Source organism: Pseudophryne corroboree, chromosome 2, assembly GCF_028390025.1.
Source record: "Pseudophryne corroboree isolate aPseCor3 chromosome 2, aPseCor3.hap2, whole genome shotgun sequence".
NCBI classification, from domain to species: domain Eukaryota; kingdom Metazoa; phylum Chordata; class Amphibia; order Anura; family Myobatrachidae; genus Pseudophryne; species Pseudophryne corroboree.
In genome coordinates, this window is record NC_086445.1 from 623,147,295 (window position 1) to 623,171,991 (window position 24,697).

At 47.8% G+C, this 24,697-nt stretch overlaps 1 protein-coding gene across 1 annotated transcript in view; it reads right to left on the reverse strand.

Moving 5' to 3' along the window:
• The window catches only part of ACACA (acetyl-CoA carboxylase alpha), an 848,870-nt gene that overhangs the window by 161,534 nt on the left and 662,639 nt on the right, over nt 1–24,697 (reverse strand). The window contains exon 45 of the mRNA XM_063951842.1: nt 14,012–14,147. Within this exon, the coding sequence (XP_063807912.1) occupies nt 14,012–14,147 (136 nt within the window). The remainder of the gene's footprint in view (nt 1–14,011; nt 14,148–24,697) is intronic.

Here is a 24,697-nt window from a genome sequence, read left to right on the forward strand (position 1 = left end):
AGTCTGCTTAGAAGCAGGTGCACCCAACTTGTTGGGCGCATACAGGATAAAAAGTGAGTCAGTTTTCCTGACTCCAGCTGTCCTGGAAACATAAATTTTTAGGGCCCTGACTACATCCAACAACTTGGAAGCCTCCAAGTCATTCGTAGCCGCAGGCATCACGATAGGTTGGTTCAGATGAAAAGCGGATACCACTTTGGGGAGAAACTGGGGACGAGTCCTCAATTCTGCCCTATCCATATGGAAAATCAGATAAGGGCTTTTACATGACAAAGCCGCCAATTCTGAAACACGCCTGGCCGAAGCCAAGGCCAACAACATGACCACTTTCCACGTGAGATATTTTAAATCCACGGTTTTCAGTGGCTCAAACCAATGTGGCTTTAGGAAATCCAACACCACGTTGAGATCCCAAGGTGCCACTGGAGGCACAAAAGGGGGCTGAATATGCAGCACTCCCTTAACAAAAGTCTGAACTTCAGGTAGTGAAGCCAATTCTCTCTGGAAGAAAATCGATAGAGCCGAAATCTGGACCTTAATGGAACCCAATTTAAGGCCCATAGTCACCCCTGACTGTAGGAAGTGCAGGAACCGGCCCAGCTGAAATTCTTCCGTTGGGGCCTTCCTGGCCTCACACCACGCAACATATTTTCGCCATATGCGGTGATAATGGTTCGCGGTTACTTCTTTCCTAGCTTTTATCAGCGTAGGAATGACTTCATCCGGAATGCCCTTTTCCTTCAGGATCCGGTGTTCAACCGCCATGCCGTCAAACGCAGCCGCGGTAAGTCTTGGAACAGACAGGGCCCCTGCTGCAGCAGGTCCTGTCTGAGCGGTAGAGGCCATGGGTCCTCTGACATCATTTCTTGAAGTTCCGGATACCACGCTCCTCTTGGCCAATCCGGAACAATGAGTATAGTTCTTACTCCTCTTCTCCTTATTATCCTCAGTACCTTTGGTATGAGAGGAAGAGGAGGGAACACATAAACCGATCGGTACACCCACGGTGTTACCAGAGCGTCCACAGCTATCGCCTGCGGGTCTCTAGACCTGGCGCAATATTTTTCTAGCTTTTTGTTTAGGCGGGACGCCATCATGTCCACCTGTGGTTTTTCCCACTGGTTTACAATCATTTGAAAGACTTCTGGATGAAGTCCCCACTCTCCCGGGTGGAGGTCGTGCCTGCTGAGGAAGTCTGCTTCCCAGTTGTCCACTCCCGGAATGAACACTGCTGACAGTGCTAACACGTGATTTTCCGCCCATCGGAGAATCCTTGTGGCTTCTGCCATCGCCGTCCTGCTTCTCGTGCGCCCTGTCGATTTACATGGGCGACTGCCGTGATGTTGTCTGACTGGATCAGTACCGGCTGGTTTTGAAGCAGGGGTTTTGCCTGACTTAGGGCATTGTAAATGGCCCTTAGTTCCAGAATATTTATGTGCAGGGAAGTCTCCTGACTTGACCCTAGTCCTTGGAAGTTTCTTCCCTGTGTGACTGCTCCCCAGCCTCGAAGGCTGGCATCCGTGGTCACCAGGACCCAGTCCTGTATGCCGAATCTGCGGCCCTCTTGAAGATGAGCACTCTGCAGCCACCACAGCAGAGATACCCTGGTCCTTGGAGACAGGGTTATCAGACGATGCATCTGAAGATGCGATCCGGACCACTTGTCCAACAGGTCCCACTGAAAGGTTCTTGCATGAAACCTGCCAAATGGAATCGCTTCGTAGGAAGCTACCATTTTTCCCAGGATCCGCGTGCAGTGATGCACCGACACCTGTTTTGGTTTTAGGAGGCCTCTGACTAGAGATGACAGCTCCTTGGCCTTCTCCTCCGGGAGAAACACTTTTCTCTGTTCTGTGTCCAGAACCATCCCTAGGAACAGCAGGCGTGTCGTAGGGACCAGCTGTGACTTTGGAATGTTTAGAATCCAGCCGTGTTGTTGTAGCACTTCCCGAGATAGTGCTACCCCTACCAACAACTGCTCTCTGGACCTCGCCTTTATCAGGAGATCGTCCAAGTACGGGATAATTAAAACTCCCTTCCTTCGAAGGAGTATCATCATTTCCGCCATTACCTTGGTAAAGACCCTCGGAGCCGTGGAGAGACCGAACAGCAACGTCTGGAATTGGTAATGACAATCTTGTACCACAAACCTGAGGTACTCCTGGTGAGATGGTAAATGGGGACATGTAGGTAAGCATCCTTGATGTCCAGCGATACCATGTAATCTCCCTCGTCCAGGCTTGCAATAACCTCTCAGGGCGAGCGATTCCATCTTGAACTTGAATTTTTTGATATATGTGTTCAAGGATTTCAAATTTAAAATGGGTCTCACCGAACCGTCCGGTTTCGGTACCACAAACATTGTGGAATAGTAACCCCTTCCTTGTTGAAGTAGGGGCACCTTTACTATCACTTGTTGTGAATACAGCTTTTAAATTGCCTGTAACACTGCCTCCCTGCCTGAGGGAGTGGTTGGCAAGGCAGATTTGAGGAAACGGCGGGGGGGAGACGTCTCGAATTCCAGTTTGTACCCCTGAGATACTATTTGAAGGATCCAGGGATCCACCCGTGAGCGAGCCCACTGATTGCTGAAATGCTTGAGACGGGCCCCCACCGTACCTGGCTCTGCCTGTGGAGCCCCAGCGTCATGCTGTGGACTTAGAGAAAGCGGGGGAGGACTTTTGCTCCTGGGAACTGGCTGTATGCTGCAGCTTTTTCCCTCTACCTCTGCCTCTGGGCAGAAAAGACGCGCCTTTAACCCGCTTGCCCCTATTGGGCCGAAAGGACTGTACCTGATAATACGGTGCTTTCTTTGGTTGTGAGGGAACATGGGGCAAAAATGTAGACTTCCCAGCTGTTGCTGTGGAAACGAGGTCCGAGAGACCATCCCCGAACAATTCCTCACCCTTATAAGGCAGAAATTCCATGTGTCGTTTGGAATCTGCATCACCTGTCCACTGCCGAGTCCATAACCCTCTCCTGGCAGAAATGGACATTGCACTAATTTTGGATGCCAGCCGGCAAATATCCCTCTGTGCATCCCTCATGTATAAAAGTGCGTCTTTTATATGCTCTACGTTCAGCAAAATAGTGTCCCTGTCTAGGGTATCTATATTTTCTGACAGGGAATCTGACCACGCAGCAGCAGCGCTGCACATCCAGGCTGAAGCTATAGCCGGTCTCAGTATCACACCTGTGTGTGTATATATAGATTTCAGGATAGCCTCCTGCTTTCTATCAGCAGATTACTTCAGGGCGGCCGTATCCGGAGACGGTAGTGCCACCTTCTTTGACAAGCGTGTGAGCGCTTTATCCACCCTAGGGGATGTTTCCCAGCGTGACCTATCCTCTGGCGGGAAAGGGTACGCCATTAGTAACCTCTTAGAAATTACCATCTTTTTATCAGGGGAAGCCCACGCTTCTTCACACACTTCATTTAACTCTTCAGATGGAGGAAAAGCTACTGGTAGTTTTTTCTCTCCAAACATTATACCCTTTTTTGTGGTACCGGGGGTAACATCAGAAATGTGCAACACATTTTTCATTGCCTCACTCATGTAACGTGTGGCCCAACTGGAAGTTACATTAGTCTCTTCGTCGTCGACACTGGACTCAGTATCCGTGTCGACATCTGTGTCAACCATCTGAGGTAGCGGGCGTTTTAGAGTCCCTGATGGTTTTTGAGACGCCTGGGCAGGCACAGGCTGAGAAGCCGGCTGTCCCACATTAGGTATGTCGTCAAACCTTTTATGTAAGGAGTCGACACTATCACGTAATTCCTTCCACAGCACCATCCACTCAGGTGTCGACCCTGCAGGAGGTGACATCACATTTACAGGCATCTGCTCCGCCTCCACATAAGCCTCCTCATCAAACATGTCGACACAGCCGTACCGACACACCGCAAACACACAGGGAATGCTCTGACAGAGGACAGGACCCCACAAAGCCCTTTGGGGAGACAGAGAGAGTATGCCAGCACACACCAGAGCGCTATATAACACTGGGATCCCACTATCAATGAGTGTTTTCCCTATAGCTGCTTTTTAATATATATTACATATATATATATATCTATACTGCGCCTAAATTTAGTGCCCCCCCCTCTCTTTTTTACCCTTCTGTAGTATTCTCAGACTGCAGGGGAGAGCCAGGGAGCTTCCTTCCAGCGGAACTGTGAGGGAAAAATGGCGCCAGTGTGCTGAGGGAGAAGCCCCGCCCCCTTTTCGGCGGACTTTCTCCCGCTTTTTCTGTGATACTGGCAGGGGTAATTTTACATCTATATAGCCTCTGGGACTATATATGATGTATATTTTGCCAGCCAAGGTGTTATTTATTGCCCTCAGGGCGCCCCCCCCCACAGCGCCCTGCACCCATCAGTGACCGAAGTATGAGGTGTACATGAGGAGCAATGGCGCACAGCTGCAGTGCTGTGCGCTACCTTGGTGAAGACTGAAGTCTTCTGCCGCCGATTTTCCGGACCTTCTTCGGGCTTCTGGCTCTGTAAGGGGGACGGCGGCGCGGCTCCGGGAACGAACACCAAGGTCGGGTCCTGCGGTCGATCCCTCTGGAGCTAATGGTGTCCAGTAGCCTAAGAAGCCCAAACTACCACCTGTTAGGTAGGTTCGCTTCTTCTCCCCTTAGTCCCTCGCTGCAGTGAGTCTGTTGCCAGCAGATCTCACTGAAAATAAAAAACCTAAATATACTTTCTTTCTAGGTGCTCAGGAGAGCCCCTAGTGTGCATCCAGCTCGGCCGGGCACAAGAATCTAACTGAGGTCTGGAGGAGGGTCTTAGTGGGAGGAGCCAGTGCACACCAGTAGTCTAAAAGCTTTCTTTATAGTTGTGCCCAGTCTCCTGCGGAGCCGCTAATCCCCATGGTCCTTACGGAGTCCCCAGCATCCACTTAGGACGTTAGAGAAACCCCCATTAAAAACATGTCGACCTTTTGACCTGTCGACCTAGACCCTGTCAGCCTAGAGACTCAGTCGACCTAGTTACTGTCGAACAATAGTGGTCGACCTAGTTACTATCTACCTTCCATACCACACCCGTCACAAAGAGTATGAGGTCACAGAGGATCGTTTATGAATTCTTTCATTAAAAAAATAAACAGAAATTATCCTGACAAGGTTATATAATCATACTTGCTTATCGTTATATGGTTGTGGGGAGAAAGACAGAAGTATTATTTCCTCATTGATATGAAAAGTGGAAACCACCATAGCTAAGAGAGCTGATTTTGTTCACAACACCACTTTTTTTTTTCTTAAACTCCCTTTTTAAAGCAAAGAACATCTAATTGCTGACTCAATGTGACCCATCTTACAAAAGAACCAAGTGTTAGAGCATCCAGTACCCCCCCTAAGGTGCAACTAAAGGCTTGGAACAAACAGTGTATTTCTCTTTATTGCTTGTAAAAGTCTAAAAATAAGGTCGCCACTTGCCAGTCTAGTGAAAACCCTAAAAACAGACACCTGACTTTATAGGGTATTGATAGCAGGCTCTTGTCTAATCAATTCTTAAGACTATCCAAAATATGTGAGCTCCAGTAGTAGCAGAAGTAGGATCATTCAGTTTAGAGTTCCACCACAGATTTGATCTCTTCCAAACAACATAGTGGCAGTTCTGTGTTCTAGCTTAAAGGAACATATCAGAATCAGTCCCTTGCATTTTATGAATGACCACTTGTGCCCACAAAAGGGAGGACACCTGGTTTCAGATGAAGAATTGGTCCATGGGACAGAAGATCTGATCAAAGCAAGGCCAAATCCCTGCAAAAATAAGAATTTACTTACCGATAATTCTATTTCTCATAGTCCGTAGTGGATGCTGGGGACTCCGTAAGGACCATGGGGAATAGCGGCTCCGCAGGAGACTGGGCACATCTAAAGAAAGCTTTAGGACTATCTGGTGTGCACTGGCTCCTCCCCCTATGACCCTCCTCCAAGCCTCAGTTAGGATACTGTGCCCGGACGAGCGTACACAATAAGGAAGGATTTTGAATCCCGGGTAAGACTCATACCAGCCACACCAATCACACCGTATAACCTGTGATCTGAACCCAGTTAACAGCATGATAACAGAGGAGCCTCTGAAAGATGGCTCACAACAATAATAACCCGATTTTTGTAACAATAACTATGTACAAGTATTGCAGACAATCCGCACTTGGGATGGGCGCCCAGCATCCACTACGGACTATGAGAAATAGAATTATCGGTAAGTAAATTCTTATTTTCTCTAACGTCCTAAGTGGATGCTGGGGACTCCGTAAGGACCATGGGGATTATACCAAAGCTCCCAAACGGGCGGGAGAGTGCGGATGACTCTGCAGCACCAAATGAGAGAACTCCAGGTCCTCCTCAGCCAGGATATCGATTTTGTAGAATTTTACAAACGTATTTGCTCCTGACCAAGTAGCTGCTCGGCAAAGTTGTAAAGCCGAGACCCCTCGGGCAGCCGCCCAAGATGAGCCCACCTTCCTTGTGGAGTGGGCATTAACAGATTTTTGGCTGTGGCAGGCCTGCCACAGAATGTGCAAGCTGAATTGTACTACAAATCTAACGAGCAATAGTCTGCTTAGAAGCAGGAGCACCCAGCTTGTTGGGTGCATACAGGATAAACAGCGAGTCAGATTTCCTGACTGCAGCCGTCCTGGAAACATATATTTTCAGGGCACTGACAACGTCTAGCAACTTGGAGGCCTCCAAGTCCCTAGTAGCCGCAGGCACCACCAATAGGTTGGTTCAGGTGAAACGCTGAAACCACCTTGGGGAGAAACTGAGGACGAGTCCTCAATTCCGCCCTGTCCGAATGGAAAATCAGATAAGGGCTTTTTCAGGATAAAGCCGCCAATTCTGACACGCGCCTGGCCCAGGCCAGGGCCAACAGCATGACCACTTTTCATGTGAGATATTTTAACTCCACAGATTTAAGTGGTTCAAACCAATGTGACTTTTGGAACCCAAAACTACATTGAGATCCCAAAGTGCCACTGGAGGCACAAAAGGAGGCTGTATATGCCGTACCCCTTTTACAAACGTCTGAACTTCAGGGACTGAAGCTAGTTCTTTTTGGAAGAAAATTGACAGGGCCGAAATTTGAACCTTAATGGACCCCAATTTCAGGCCCATAGACACTCCTGTTTGCAGGAAATGTAGGAATCGACCCAGTTGAATTTCCTCCGTCGGGCCTTACTGGCCTCGCACCACGTAACATATTTTCGCCAATTGCGGTGATAATGTTTTTGCGGTTACATCCTTCCTGGCTTTGATCAGGATAGGGATGACTTCATCCGGAATGCCTTTTTTCCTTCAGGATCCGGCGTTCAACCGCCATGCCGTCAAACGCAGCCGCGGTAAGTCTTGGAACAGACAGGGTCCTTGCTGGAGCAGGTCCCTTCTTAGAGGTAGAGGCCACGGATCCTCCGTGAGCATCTCTTGAAGTTCCGGTTACCAAGTCCTTCTTGGCCAATCCGGAACCACGAATATAGAGCTTACTCCTCTCCATCTTATCAATCTCAGTACCTTGGGTATGAGAGGCAGAGGAGGGCACACATACCCTGACTGGTACACCCACGGTGTTACCAGAGCGTCTACAGCTTATTGCCTGAGGGTCCCTGGACCTGGCGCAATACCTGTCGAGTTTTTAATCATGTGGAAGACTTCTGGGTGAAGTCCCCACTCTCCCGGGTGGAGGTCGTGCTGAGGAAGTCTGCTTCCCAGTTGTCCACTCCCGGAATGAATACTGCTGACAGTGCTATCACATGATTTTCCGCCCAGCGAAGAATCCTTGCAGCTTCTGCCATTGCCCTCCTGCTTCTTGTGCCACCCTGTCTGTTTACGTGGGTGACTGCCGTGATGTTGTCCGACTGGATCAACACCGGCTGACCTTGAAGCAGAGGTCTTGCTAAGCTTAGAGCATTGTAAATGTCCCTTAGCTTCAGGATATTTATGTGAAGTGATGTCTCCAGGCTTGACCATAAGCCCTGGATATTCCTTCCCTGTGTGACTGCTCCCCAGCCTCGCAGGCTGGCATCCGTGGTCACCAGGACCCAGTCCTGAATGCCTAATCTGCGGCCCTCTAGAAGATGAGCACTCTGCAACCACCACAGGAGGGACACCCTTGTCCTTGGTGACAGGGTTATCCGCTGATGCATCTGAAGATGCGACCCGGACCATTTGTCCAGCAGGTCCCACTGGAAAGTTCTTGCGTGGAATCTGTCGAATGGGATTGCTTCGTAGGAAGCCACCATTTTACCCAGAACCCTTGTGCATTGATGCACTGAGACTTGATCGGTTTTAGGAGGTTCCTGACTAGCTCGGATAACTCCCTGGCTTTCTCCTCCGGGAGAAACACCTTTTTCTGGACTGTGTCCAGGATCATCCCTAGGAACAGAAGACACGTCGTCGGAACCAGGTGCGATTTTGGAATATTGAGAATCCAATCGTGCTGCCGCAACACTACCTGAGATAGTGCTACACCGACCTCCAACTGTTCCCTGGATCTTACCCTTATCAGGGAATTGTCCAAGTAAGGGATAACTAAAATTCACTTCCTTCGAAGGAATATCATCATTTCGGCCATTACCTTGGTAAAGACCCGGGGTGCCGTGGACCATCCATACGGCAGCGTCTGAACTGATAGTGACAGTTCTGTACCATAAACCTGAGGTACCCTTGGTGAGAAGGGTAAATTTTGACATGAAGGTAAGCATCCTTGATGTCCCGAGACATCATGTAGTCCCCTTCTTCCAGGTTCGCAATCACTGCTCTGAGTGACTCAATCTTGAATTTGAACCTCTGTATGTAAGTGTTCAAAGATTTTAGATTTAGAATCGGTCTCAGCGAGCCGTCCGGCTTCGGTACCACAACAGTGTGGAATAATACCCCGTTCCCTGTTGCAGGAGGGGTATCTTGATTATCACCTGCTGGGAATACAGCTTGTGAATGGCTTCCAAAACTGTCTCCCTGTCAGAAGGAGACATCGGTAAAGCCGACTTTAGGAAACGGCGAGGGGGAGACGTCTCGAATTCTAATTTGTACCCCTGAGATATCACCTGAAGGATCCAGGGGTCTACTTGCGAGTGAGCCCACTGCGCGCTGAAATTCATTGAGACGGGCCCCCCACCGTGCCTGATTCTGCTTGTAAAGCCCCAGCGTATACTGAGGGCTTGGCAGAGGCGGGAGAGGGTTTCTGTTCCTGGGAACTGGCTGATTTCTGCAGCCTTTTTCCTCTCCCTCTGTCACGGGGCAGAAATGAGGAACCTTTTGCCCGCTTGTCCACGAAAAGACTGCGCCTGATAATACGGCGTCTTCTCATGTTGAGAGGCGACCTGGGGTACAAACGTGGAATTCCCAGCTGTTGCCGTGGCCACCAGGTCTGAAAGACCGACCCCAAATAACTCCTCCCCTTAATAAAGCAATACTTCCAAATGCTGTTTGGAATACGCATCACCTGACCACTGACGTGTCCATAACCCTCTACTGGTAGAAATGGACAACGCGCTTAGACTTGATGCCAGTCGGCAAATATTCCGCTGTGCATCACGCATATATAGAAATGCATCTTTTAAATGCTCTATAGGCAAAAATATACTGTCCCTATCTAGGGTATCAATATTTTCAGTCAGGGAATCCGACCACGCCAACCCAGCACTGCACATCCAGGCTGAGGCGATTGCTGGTCACAGTATAACACCAGTATGTGTGTAAATACCTTTTAGGATACCCTCCTGCTTTCTATCAGCAGGATCCTTAAGGGCGGCCATCTCAGGCGAAGGTAGAGCCCTTACAAGCGTGTGAGCGCTTTATCCACCATAGGGGGTGTTTCCCAACGCACCCTAACCTCTGGCGGGAAAGGATATAATGCCAATAACATTTTAGAAATTATCAGTTGTTATCGGGGGAAACCCACGCATCATCACAAACCTCATTTAATTTCTCAGATTCAGGAAAACTACAGGTAGTTTTTCCTCACCGAACATAATACCCCTTTTTTGGTGGTACTCGTATTATCAGAAATGTGTAAAACATTTTTCATTGCCTCAATCATGTAACGTGTGGCCCTACTGGAAGTCACATTCGTCTCTTCACCGTCGACACTGGAGTCAGTATCCGTGTCGGCGTCTATATCTGTCATCTGAGGTAACGGGCGCTTTAGAGCCCCTGACGGCCTATGAGACGTCTGGACAGGCACAAGCTGAGTAGCCGGCTGTCTCATGTCAACCACTGTCTTTTATACAGAGCTGACACTGTCATGTAATTCCTTCCAACAGTTCATCCACTCAGGTGTTGACCCCCTAGGGGGTGACATCACTATTACAGGCAATCTGCTCCGTCTCCACATAATTTTTCTCCTCATACATGTCGACACAAAAGTACCGACATACAGCACACACACAGGGAATGCTCTGATAGAGGACAGGACCCCACTAGCCCTTTGGGGAGACAGAGGGAGAGTTTGCCAGCACACACCAGAGCGCTATATATATGTATACAGGGATAACCTTATATAAGTGTTTTTCCCCTTATAGCTGCTGTATAGTTAATACTGCGCCTAATTAGTGCCCCCCTCTCTTTTTTAACCCTTTCTGTAGTGTAGTGACTGCAGGGGAGAGCCAGGGAGCTTCCCTCCAACGGAGCTGTGAGGGAAAATGGCGCCAGTGTGCTGAGGAGATAGGCTCCGCCCCCTTATCGCCGGCCTTATCACCCGTTTTTCTATGTATTCTGGCAGGGGTTAAATGCATCCATATAGCCCAGGAGCTATATGTGATGCATTTTTTTGCCATCCAAGGTGTTTTTATTTCGTCTCAGGGCGCCCCCCCCCCAGCGCCCTGCACCCTCAGTGACCGAAGTGTGAAGTGTGCTGAGAGCAATGGCGCACAGCTGCAGTGCTGTGCGCTACCTTGTTGAAGACAGGACGTCTTCTGCCGCCGATTTTCCGGACCTCTTCTGCCTTCTGGCTCTGTAAGGGGGCCGGCGCCGCGGCTCTGGGACCCATCCAAGCTGGGCCTGTGATCGTCCCTCTGGAGCTAATGTCCAGTAGCCTAAGAAGCCCAATCCACTCTGCACGCAGGTGAGTTCGCTTCTTCTCCCCTTAGTCCCTCGATGCAGTGAGCCTGTTGCCAGCAGGTCTCACTGAAAATAAAAAACCTAAACTAAAACTTTCACTAAGAAGCTCAGGAGAGCCCCTAGTGTGCACCCTTCTCGTTCGGGCACAGAGATCTAACTGAGGCTTGGAGGAGGGTCATAGGGGGAGGAGCTAGTGCACACCAGATAGTCCTAAAGCTTTCTTTAGATGTGCCCAGTCTCCTGCGGAGCCGCTATTCCCCATGGTCCTTACGGAGTCCCCAGCATCCACTTAGGACGTTAGAGAAACTACAGTTAACGAGGACAAAATGGATACACATAAGACCCCTACCATTTATCTTCTAACATGGACAAAATGGATACACGAAAGACCTCTACCATTTCTCTTCTAATCTTTTGCAGTGGTCATAAATCCAGTACTTAACCTGAAGATTTAATCCAGGCACTGCCGATTTACTGACTGATGCATACCCGCTACCCAGTCATTCCTTGTAACATTGGACCGGCACTGCATGGGCGCAGCCATGTTGCCTGAAGTCAGCTGAGAAAGACTGATCCATTCACAGCATCTTTATGCTGCACATGACTTTCACATCCAATCGTATTCTGAAGCTTCCTATATAAACTGTTCTCTGACATCTGTTCATTGCCAGTTCAAAAAGTTCTGAAACTCATTGTTCCCTGTGACAAAAGAGGTTCCCAGATTCCTGAGCTCCAGCCTCTGAAATCATTATCTGCATTTGTTACATAAGTGCTTAGTTCTTGTGGTTCAGCCTGTATCAGAGCTCTCCATTCTTCAGCTGGAAGTTACCATATGCTCCTGCTATAATCAGCGTTTCCTCCAAACACCAGTTTGCAGTCTGCATCCTGCGGCCATGTTTGTGCTTGTTCCAGTTTGCTCTCAAGCCTCATGCATGCAGTTGCCTCCTGCACACCACCAGTGAAAGGTTGATATATCGTGAGCCAGTCAGCGGGTGTGTATGCCCGATATGACTTCTAGCTTCAGCATAATCAACGATTTAAAGGTGGACTAGGAATGATACAGTGTGTCAGGGAAAAATGTTTGTACGAATAAACAAAAACACTACATTAACCTACAAGGGAATTTGGAATAACCCATTTCAGTCTTCCAAAATGTGCCACTATTAGCCCGGGATAGCAGCATTCAGCAGTAGAATTTTTTTTGCATATGCTGCTTCTTCCATCAACTTCGTGGCGCAATATGCACACCTTTTCTGCAATATGAATACACAAGCCCAACACTTCTCTCCCCTGTTCCACCCATCTCAGCATGGAAAGACACAATACAGAGACATGTCCCAACCCTATACAGACTGAGATGTACTCCCTTACCGCGCTTATTCAAACCTTCTAAAAAAACTCAGCACAGGCACAACAGGATATGTACAACACTAGCACAAATTTTCTCTTAATTCAAACTATACAATACAATGCAAGCTTAAAGCAGCACTCAAATACAGGCTGAGAAATCCTCCTTACCAGGGTGTAAGTAACTGGAGCCACGGAGGCTGCTCCCTGCAGCCATTCTTACTGGAACTCCATACCTGAACTGACACCAGGATTGTGTGACACTGCTGAAGTGGGGTGTGAGCAGGAGGACCAATAAAAACCTTAATCATGAAGGCTGCAACTTCTGATTGGTCCTCCCACTGACACAAATCCAACCATAAAAATGTAAACTAACTAAAATTGCAGTAATGTAAATTTAATTAATGCTCATCAAATTTCATTAAACTAAGAGAACAATCAATTTCTGCTGATTGTCATAACAGCTGTTAAAAGTGGAAACAATGGATTACTGTACTTTTGCAACCAAATTTAATTGATTATGGCATACTGTATCTAAAGTTTCATGTCACTGACTTGTATTGCATATGTACATTGTCAACTAGCAGTGTAGCTCAAAACCACAGCAAAACGTTTTACCGTTCTACAATTCATAAAACAAAAACAATTTGAAATGTTTTCCTCTCCACATAGACAGGATACAATTGACAGCTCTCAGAAAACTATTCAATCATTGTACAGTCCAGTGCATGCTTATGATGCACAGCTTTTATATAGACATAAACCTTATTCACTTCATCCAAGAGCTACACTATGTGCCTGCTTTCAGATTTTGCTCACATTCTGACTAAATTAACCTGGGTGCAACTAATAAATGTAAATGGTTAGTTTTATATGCACAAATGTAAATGTAGTCAGAAAGTCGATGCTAAAGTCAGGATCAGATAAATATGTCCTGGATGAAATGGGTCAGGTTGACATCAGAGTGTTACACACTGCTCTATTCAACCTTATGGAAGGTAGTTATTTACAGTTACTCTTTCTGGGATACACTTCAAACAAGGCACATGATCATGGTCACATTGGAATCAATTCAGCATTTGTTGTTATTCAGGCATGCAGCTAACTGCACTGCAGCTAATGATGTCCAAGTATTATATATGTCTGATTTCAAATGGTTGTCCTGACAGTAAAGACCTCTGTGCAAGGCAGATGTCAACTTTGCTAGCGCTGGCAATTTTTTCCCCCACAAATGCGCCTTGGTCGCAGTGCGATGCAGCTAGAACACACTGGTAGATTATACTGATTAATTTGATATGCAACACTTCAGACTGAGTCTGTATATGGAGCACAACGGAACCTGGTATGGAAACAGCCACGGCTGCTGCATCGCAGCATTTTCTTATGCAGCGTCATAGACTCTATCGCACACAGATAGAAAAGTTTTTCAAATTAATCAGCACAGTTGCCTTGTGTGTTCTAGTCACATCATGTTGCCACTTAAATGAGCCTTTGTCCTTAAATTTAATTGTGTACTATTCCATTGTCTGTAAGTGTGTATCATTATGTAAAAAAGGGTGTCATAGCGTTCACTGTGCATAAGCACTATTACCTTTCATTCCGCCAGAAAAACCTCTCCAGTTGGCAAACACCATAATCGGGAGCCCTTCCCTGTTGAAGTCCTTGATTGCTTGTGCAGTTTTGAAGGCAGAATCTGGAAACCACACCTGTCCTGCTTGTTGTATTATCTGTTGGGGAAAAAATCAGTCACTCACAAAGGTAGGTATGTTGGTTTCTTTTTATAAGGTTCACATGCTATATAACTTTCCACATACTTGAAAATGTGGGGAAAAATCAGGCAAATAGAAGTAAACAAAGGGAGTGCAAATAATAATACAAAATATTACGTTTAATTTACAAAAAAAAACGAGATTTATGGTAAGAACTTACCGTTGTTAGATCTCTTTCTGCGAGGTACACTGGGCTCCACAGGGAATGACATTGGGGGGGGGGGGGGGGGGGGGGTGTAGAGTAGGATCTTGATCTGAGGCACCAACAGGCTAAAAGCTTTGACTGTTCCCAGAATGCATAGCGCCGCCTCCTCTATAACCCAGCCTCTGTGCACAGGAGCCCAGTTTTTGTTAACCAGTCCAATGCAGTAGCAGGCAAAACAGTCAACTGTTAGTAGACACAACCACCACATTCTCACGACAGGAGAAGGTGTCAGCGGCTAATGCCTTACCAACCCAAAGAAGCTAAGTGCATCAGTATGGGCGCCCTGTGGAGCCAGGTGTACCTCGCAGAAAGAGATTTAACAACGGTAAGTTCTTACCATAAATCTCGTTTTCTGCTGCGGGGTACACTGGGCTCCACAGGGCATGACATTGGGGATGTCCTAAAGCAGTTCCTTATGGGAGGGGACGCACTGTAGCGGGCACAAGAACCCAGCGTCCAAAGGAAGCATCCTGGGAGGCGGAAGTGTCGAAGGCATAGAACCTTATGAACATGTTCACTGAGGACCACGTAGCCGCCATGCACAATTGTTCAAGGGTCGCACCACGGCGGGCCGCCCAAGAAGGTCCAACAGACCGAGTAGAATGGGCCTTAATGGTAGCAGGAGCTGGAAGGCCAGCCTGTACATAAGCATGTGCAATCACCATTCTAATCCATCTGGCCAGGGTCTGCTTGTGAGCAGGCCAGCCACGTTTGTGAAAACCAAACAGTACAAAGAGAGAATCCGACTTCCGAAGGGAAGCAGTTCTCTTCACATAGATACGGAGAGCCCGTACCACATCCAAAGACCGTTCTTTGGAAGACAATTCAGGAGAGGCAAAGGCCGGAACCACAATCTCCTGATTAAGGTGGAAAGAAGACACCACCTTAGGTAAATACCAGGGACGTGTTCTAAGAACCACCCGATCACGGTGAAAAATCAGATATGGTGACCTACAAGACAAGGCACCAAAATCCAACTTACCCGTCAAGCAGAGGCAATAGCCAGCAGAAACACTACCTTAAGAGAAAGCCACTTAAGGCCTGCAGATTCAAGAGGCTCAAACGGAGACCCTTGCAACGCCTCCAGAACCACCGACAAGTCCCAAGGAGCCACAGGCGGGACATAAGGAGGTTGAATCCGCAACACACCCTAAGTGAACGTATGGTAAGGTCGCAATTTTTCTCTGAACCAAACCGACAAGGTAGAAATATGAACCTTGATGGAGGCCAGACGAAGGCCCAAGTCCAGGCCCTGATGTAGAAAGGCCAAAAGTTTGGCCGTACTAAACTTGTAAGCGTCATAATTGTTAGATGCACACCAAGCAAAGTAAGAATTCCAGACCCTATGGTAAATCCGAGCAGAAGCCGGTTTCCGGGCCTTCAACATGAACTTGAAAGACCGCCTCAGAAAATCCTTTGGCCCTCGAGACGGAAGCTTCAAGAGCCACGCCGTCAAAGCCAACCGGGTTAAATCCTGATATACACAACGGCCCTGAATGAGGAGATCTGGGCGCTGTGGAAGTAGAAGGGGACACTCTATCGAGAGACCCTGAGGGTCTGAGAACCAATGCCATCTGGGCCACGAGGGAGCGATCAGAAGTAGGATTCGTCCTTCTTGCTTGAACTTCCTTATTACTCTGGGCAGTAGTGACACCGGAGGGAACACGTATGGCAGCTGAAAGTTCCATGGAATTGCCAGTGCGTCCACGAACCCTGCTTGAGGATCCTTTGTCCTTGCTCCAAAGACCGGAACCTTGTGATTGTGTCGAGACGCCATCAGGTCCACATCTGGAAGGCCCCACCTGTCCACGAGGAGTTGAAACACTTCTGGATGGAGGCTCCATTCTCCAGCATGTACGTCCTGATGACTGAGAAAGTCCGCTTCCCAGTTTAAAACCCCCGGAATAAATACTGCCGATATGGCTGGCAGATGGCGTTCCGCCCACTGAAGGATCTGTGATACTTCCCTCATTGCCATGCGGCTTTGAGTGCCGTCTTGTTGATTGATGTACGCCACCGTGTTGGCGTTGTCCGACTGTACTTGAACAGGTCTCCGTTATATTAAATACTGGGTCAAGTTCAATGAGTTGAACACTGCCTGCAACTCCAGAATGTTTATCGGGAGGAAAGACTCCTCCTTGGTCCACCGACTCTGAAGGGAGTGTTGCTCCAACACCACACCCCAACCTCTCAGACTGGCATCCGTCGTCAGAAGAACCCAGTTGGAGATCCAGAAGGGACGACCCCTGCTCAATCGTTGATCCTGAAGCCACCAGCTCAGTGACAGACAGACCTCCGTAGACAAGGAGATCATTTGAGACCTGATCCGGTGAGGCAGGCCGCTCCACTTGGCAAGAATCAGCTTCTGTAGAGGGCAGGAATGGAATTGAGCGTACTCCACCATGTCGAAAGCCGACACCATGAGACCTAGCACTTGCATCGCCGTATGTATCGACACTTGCGGATGAGATAGGAAGCATCGAATACTGATGCTTCAGGACTTTCTCCTGAGACAAGAACAACCGCTGGTTGTGAGTGTCCAACAATGCCCCCAGGTGCACCATGGTCTGAGCAGGGACCAGGGAAGATTTCTTCCAGTTGATGAGCCACCTGTGGGCTTTCAGAAACTGGATAGTCGGATCCAGATGGCGTAGGAGAATTTCTGGGGAATTTGCCAAGATCAACAAGTCGTCCAGGTACGGTAGGATCCTGACCCCTTGACGGCGGAGTACAGCCGTCATCACCGCCATGACCTTGGTGAAGACTCGCGGAGCCGTGGTCAAACCAAAAGGTAACACCCGAAACTGGTAATGGAGGTTGCCAACCGCAAACCTCAGGTATTGCTGATGCGACATTGCAATAGGAATATGCAGGTAAGCATCCTGTATGTCCAGAGAGACCATATAATCCCCAGGTTCCAAGGCCAGAACAATAGAGCGAAGAGTTTCCATACGAAACTTGGAGACCCTCACAAATTTGTTCAAGGACTTGAGGTTGAGAATGGGCCGGGAGGATCCATTCTGTTTCAGGACTAGGAAAAGCGGTGAATAGTACCCCTTGCCTCTCTGAGCCAGAGGCACCTGTACTACCACTCCTGTGTCCAGGAGGGACTGTACCACCGACTGAAGAGTTTTTGCCTTCACCTGATCCGAAGGGACGTCTGTCAGGCAAAATCGATGAGGGGGACGATTTTTGAAGCATATGGCGTAAACTCGAGTGACGACTTCACGTACCCAGGCATCGGAAGTGGTCTTCAACCATTACTGGGTATACCCTAGAAGTCGGCCCCCCACCCTGGGATCCCCCAGAGGGAGGCCCGCCCCATTATGCGGCAGGTTTGTCAGTCTTGGAAGCAGGCTTACGGGCAGCCCAGGCCCGTTTGGGTTTGGGCTTAGTAGGTTTGGAAATGTGAGCCTGTTTCTGGTACGCCTGACCCTTTGCTTTCCCTGAAGGACGAAAGGAGCGAAAGGAAGTACTCTTAGCCTTCGGTACCGAAGGAGCAGTACTAGGAAGACATGCTGTTTTAGCAGAAGCTAAGTCAGCCACTATCTTGTTGAGGTCTTCTCCAAAAAGAATGTCTCCCTTAAAAGGGAGCACCTCCAGGGTTTTCTTAGAGTCTAGATCCACGGACCAGGACCGCAGCCAGAGAATCCGGCGAGCCAGTATGGACATAGTAGAAGCCTTGGCCGCCAGAATACCAGCATCAGAAGCCGCCTCCTTAACGTAATGAGAAGCTGTGACAGTATACGATAGACATTGTCTAGAATGATCAGAAGCGTTGGAAGACATCTCAGCTTCCAACTCCTGAGCCCACGCTTCAATAGCCTCTGCAGCCCAAGTCGCTGCAATGGTGGGTCGATGCACAGCACCTGCTAGGGTGTAAATCGCCTTTAAACAACCCTCCACACGCTTATCCGTTGGTTCTTTCAGAGACGTGACGGTAGTTACAGGCAGAGCAGAGGATACCACCAGCCGCGCCACCTGCGAATCCACTGGCGGGGGTGTCTCACAATTTTTACTTAGCTGCGAGGGGATAGCGAGCCAGCATCTTCCTGTGAGGCGTGAATTTCTTTCCTGGAATTTCCCAGGATTCCTGACGTATGTCAACTAAATGGTAAGAATGAGGTAAAACTTGTTTAACCACTTTCTGACGTTTAAAACTGTCCGGTTTCTTAGGAGCAGCATCCGGCTCTGGGTCATCAGTAATTTGAAGAATTAGCCTGATAGCCTCCAACAAGTTAGGAACATCCACCTGTGAAACAGATTCCCCATCAGAAGCATCAGGATCAGAATCTGTGGGGTCTGTATATACGCCATCCTCATCAGACGAGGTGTCCGGGACAATGGTGGATTGTGAGGGAGTAATAGCCTGCTTAGAGGACCCCGTGGTCTTGGGCGGGCGAGGGTTAGATTTCTGTTTAGTCAGAGATTGGTTCAATTGCTGTAACTGAGAGGACAGTTGATCTGCCCATGGCAGCCGCTATATTCTCCTCAAATGTGTCTGCAGCATCACCACCACCACCACGCAATGTGGGATCAGCCCCAGCTCCGTCGCCCCTTGTAGCTGACATATCTGAAACCTCAATGCGAGGCAACCCAGTACAATAACAGCAGCACAATTCCTGACAAGAACGCCCTGTGTAGTGTATGTGCACAAACAGATAATTCAAGAGGTACATGGTGACTAAAATTCACAGAGAAAAATACACAATAAGTATATCTTGTGAAACACCTATATTAAGAAAAAAATATATAGTAAAATGCGCTTGATGTACTATAGAATATATAATATATACTATTATATATATAAGCGTCTGCTTTTACTAAAAAATTATCACTCATAGAACTTGCTTTAAAAATAAAATATTGTATTTTAATTAACACCACAAAAATACCACATATAAATTGTAGCATAAACTTAAAAGAATAAATTAATATATTCAGGACAGACACACTGATAAAAACACACTGGAAGTCCTTTTGAATTGTAGAGTGGATAGCAACACTGTGGGGTATATGCAATTGCCGGCGAATTCCCGAAAATGTCGAAAAACGGGACATTTTTGTCAAAAAAAATAAATCGACAATGCAATTCAGTACTTTTTGGCAAAAAAACGGACTTTCCAAATTCGACTTTTTGAAATTCGACATTTGTCAAATTCGACATTTCTGCAATGGTACAAATGCGGCAATTCGACAAAAGTATATTCAATTGAAGTTTGGAAATTCGACAACAGTGCTTTTAGACAGTAAATTCGTCATTTTCAATCCGCCACACTTTGGTGGCGGAATCTAATAAAAAAATTTAAAAACATGTTTTTTTTGTGTTTTTTTTTATTGGTAATAGCATATCTATTTATATTAGAAGGGATTAGGTACTTGGTTTGTCTATTTTGGAGGCACAAGTATTATTTATATATTTTTTAAAATATAATAATTTTTTTTTAAATGGAATGGTAAAAATCAGAAAAAAAATTGCGTGGGGTCCCCCCTCCTAAGCATAACCAGCCTCGGGCTCTTCGAGCCGGTCCTGGTTCTAAAAATTCGGGGGGGGGGGGGGAAATGACAAGGGATCCCCCGTATTTTTAAAACCAGCACCGGGTTCTGCGCCTGGTGCTGGTGCAAAAAATACGGGGGACAAAAAGCGTAGGGGTCCCCCGTATTTTTTACACCAGCATCGGGCTCCACTAGCCGCAGGGGTCACTTTTTAATGCCACAGCCGGGGGTCACTTTTATACAGCGCCCTGCGGCCGTGGCATTAAATATCCAACTAGTCACCCCTGGCCGGGGTACCCTGGGGGAGTGGGGACCCCTTCAATCAAGGGGTCCCCCCCCCCAGCCACCCAAGGGCCAGGGGTGAAGCCAGAGGCTGTCCCCCCATCCAAGGGCTGCGGATGGGGGGCTGATAGCCTTGAGAAAATTGAAAGAATATTGTTTTCCCAGTAGTACTACAAGTCCCAGCAAGCCTCCCCCGCAAGCTGGTACTTGGAGAACCACAAGTACCAGCATGCGGGAGAAAAACGGGCCCGCTGGTACCTGTAGTTCTACTGGAAAAAAAATACCCAAATAAAAACAGGACACGCACACCGTGAGAGTAAAACTTTATTTCACACATGTCGACACACACACATACTTACCTATGTTCACACGCCGACCTCTGTCCACTTGTCCAAGTAGAATCCACGTGTACCTGAAAATAAAATTATACTCACCTGATCCAGTGTCCTGTGGTCTTTTATTATAATCCACGTACTTGGCAAAAAAAAAAAAAAAACGAACACCCGGACCAGGCGGACTGAAAGGGGTCCCATGTTTACACATGGGACCCCTTTCCCCGAATACAGAGACCCCCCCGTGACTCCTGTCACAGAAAGGTCTCTTCAGCCAATCAGGAAGCGCCACTTCGTGGCACTCTCCTGATTGGCTGTATGCGCGTCTGAACTCAGACAACGCATCGCACAGCTCCCTCCATTAGTTTCAATGGTGGGAACTTTGCGGACAGTGGTGGGGTTACCCGCGGTCAGCGGCTGACCGCGGGTGACCCCACCGCTGACCGCAAAGTTCCCACCATTGAAAGTAATGGAGGGAGCTGTGCAATGCGCGTCTGAGCTTAGACGCGCAGAGCCAATCAGGTGAGTGCCACGAAGTAGCGCTTCCTGATTGGCTGAAGAGACCTTTCTGTGACAGGAGTCACGGGGGGGGGGGGGTCTCTGTATTCGGGGAAAGGGGTCCCATGTGTAAACATGGGACCCCTTTCAGTCCGCCTTGTCCGGGTGTTCGTTTTTTTTTTCTTGCCAAGTACGTGGATTATAATCTGGACACTGGATCAGGTGAGTATAATTTTTTTCACAGGTACCCCGGATTCTTCAGTTACGAGGGGGGCGTGGCAGTCGGCGGGTCAACATAGGTAAGTATGTGTGTGTCAGCAGGTGTGAAATAAAGTTTTACTTTCACAGTGTGCGTTTCCTGTTTTTATTTGGGTATTTTTTTTTCAGTAGAACTACAGGTACCAGCGGGCCCGTTTTTCTCCCGCATGCTGGTACTTGTGGTTCTCCAAGTACCAGCTTGCGGGGGAGGCTTGCTGGGACTTGTAGTACTACTGGAAAAAACTATATTCTTTCAATTTTCTCAAGGCTATCAGCCCCCCATCCGCAGCCCTTGGATGGGGGGTGACAGCCTCGGGCTTCACCCCTGGCCCTTGGGTGGCTGGGGGGGGGGACCCCTTGATTGAAGGGGTCCCCACTCCCCCAGGGTACCCCGGCCAGGGGTGACTAGTTGGATATTTAATTCCACGGCCGCAGGGCGCTGTATAAAAGTGACCCCCGGCTGTGGCATTATCTGTCCAGCTAGTGGAGCCCGATGCTGGTGTAAAAAATACGGGGGACCCCTACTCTTTTTGTCCCCCGTATTTTTTGCACCAGCACCAGGCGCAGAGCCCGGTGCTGGTTTTAAAAATACGGGGGATCCCCTGTCAGTTTTTCCCCCGGATTTTTAGAACCAGGACCGGCTCGAAGAGCCCGAGGCTGGCTATGCTTTGGAGGGGGGACCCCACGCAATTTTTTTTCGGGTTTTTTCCCGTTTTTTAAAAATCGGATCAAAATCCGTCAAATCGGCCGTTTTTCGACAGCGGGACTGTCGAATCCGTTTTTTATTGAATATGTTGAATTCCGGCACCCACTTGCCGGAATTCGACGGTCGAATTGTGTCGAATTAAAAAACGGGCGAAAAATTGCCGCGATTCGCCGGCAATTGCATATACCCCTGTATCTTTATAAATGCTAAACAGATAGTCTTGAGGAAGTCCCGAGCCCTGAAGGGACGAAACGCGTTGACGTCATCCCCCTGCTTAGATTCACACACTGACAGAAGCACCTGTACAAGTGCCAGTGTCAGCGATCACACCTTAAGCGGCAGTTGGAGCGCTTACACCAGCCCGCCAGGACAAAGACAGGATTCTGTACAACGAATAGTGCCGGCGGTGAACGTTGTGACTTTATGCCTTAAGGATATTTCTCCAAGCATTCGAGCTGTACCACTGGACATTCCCGCTGGTTCGGGTAATTATAAACACAGCATTAATCCTCTGCACTGGGACGCCAGTGGCAGGAGGAATGGAGAAACTCTATTTAATTCCTACAGGCAACCAGTTACTGTTGCAGTTTGATGCACTTCATGTAACAGACCAGACCGGTCTGTTTAGCATTTATAAAGATACATTGTTGCTATCCACTCTACAATTCAAAAGGACTTCCGGTGTGTTTTTATCAGTATGTCCTGAATATATTAATTTATTCTTTGAAGTTTATGCTACAATTTATATGTGGTATTAATTAAAATACAATATTTTATTTTTAAAGCAAGTTCTATGAGTGCTAAATTTTGAGTAAAAGCAGATGCGTATATATTATATATTCTATATAGTACATCAAGCGCATCATACTATATATTTTTTTCTTTGTCTTTGTGCCCTGGGGATTTTGCTAATCCTTTAGTGTGTGCAGCTGATGTTCAATTAAGTATATATTCCTTTATCTGCACCGAGAGTTGGGGTGATATTCACCTCTAGAAAACACCTATATTAGATAATAACCCTGACGCACGTAGTCCCATTAGGTTATAGAATATAGGGATAGCAATCTGAGTGAGATACACAAAATGGAGGTCACAATTCAGCTATATGCACACACATAGAGTCACAATAAACAGTGCAGAAATTATGACATGCAATAAAACTGCACTGGACTAGCAATACAGAGTAATACTAAGTATAGCTATACAGACAATAGATATAACAATGCACAGTAAATACTGGATGTATATCACAGGGTACTTGTACTAAATAACCCTGACTAAATGCACTCTTTCTTAACTAACACTGTCAACAGACATGTAGAATACTTAAGTGTCCTTTAAAATGCACAGCGCTGACATGCAGGCAGCTTTACAGAGGAGGATTTGCCCAAACAGTCCCAGGATCACCTCAGCTTGTCCTAATGGCGCCCAAATGCTGACAGGGAGAGAGATGCAGCTCTAGGGCAGGAACATTTACTCTAGGTCAAAACCTTATCCCCCTGCTGGACTTCACCACCGGGTACTGTGGGCTGTATAATAAAAGTTTTTTAATAAAACCGACCTGTGCCCTTTCCCTGGTGGTCTAGTGGGGACCCTGTACTGCCATAGTGTCCACTCCAGCGCGCGCGTCCCGCCTCCCACGCCGGATCGGGATTTTCCGCAGGTCCCGCCTGGGGGACCCTCTTACCTCCTCCCTGTGTGCGGCCCCGCGATCCAGAAGGGCAGCAGTGGTGTGTGTGACTGACAAAGAGGAACCGGAGCCTCCGCTGTAGGTACCCGGCAACCAGGGCGCGTGAGTGTACAGCGCTGCTGGGGGAGGTGATGGAGCTGCAGCAGGAGATGTCTGACTGACATCTAACACTTACAGTGCCTCTGCTGCAGCCCTTGAAGTCTTCATTTTTCACTTTGAAAAGCTCTTCTCAGGGCTGCTGGAGCAGCCCCCCTGTTGTATGCCTGCATTGCATGGCACCAACTACAAAACTGATCTCCTGTGCATGGAGGCGAGGTTATAGAGGAGGTGGCGCTATGCATTCTGGGAACAGTCAAAGCTTTTAGCCTGTTGGTGCCTCGGATCAAGATCCTACTCTACACCCCCCCCCCCCCCCCCCCAATGTCATTCCCTGTGGAGCCCAGTGTACCCCGCAGCAGAGAAAAAAATATCCACAAAAAAAATCAACACAAAAATAACACAATTTGTTTCACTATCCTCTGAGAATACTTTCTTAGATCAGAAGAATAAATGAATGGAAGACACATCATAGGACTCTTTCCAAGGCGTACTTAAAGGCTCTGGCGTTAAACGTAATTTAGTGTAATATGAGTAATAAATGAGGGTACTGTAATTTTCTACATCCTAAATGGTGTTGCCTACCTGTAGAGGGGAGTGGTTGTGTACAAATGGAGCAAAGAGGTGTATCTTGTTAGACAGAAGACAACTAAGGGGTGTATCCAATTAGCCACAGTAATTTGGTTCAACGGGGGCTATCCAATTAGCTCCAATAAGCCAGAGCTTATCGCCAATACCAGCACTTATCAGGAATTATGCTTCACGTGAATCAGACATGCAAAGCATAATCCACAATAATTCCCCCCAAAATACATAGGTTCTACGCAGATACCCCCCTAAGAAGGTAGTCAGATGTGTAAAGGCACAAGCTGAGGAGAAAATGACCCAGTCAATGGGTAAAGGGGGCAAGACTTTTTTTAGGTACATAGGCGAAATGAGAAAAAC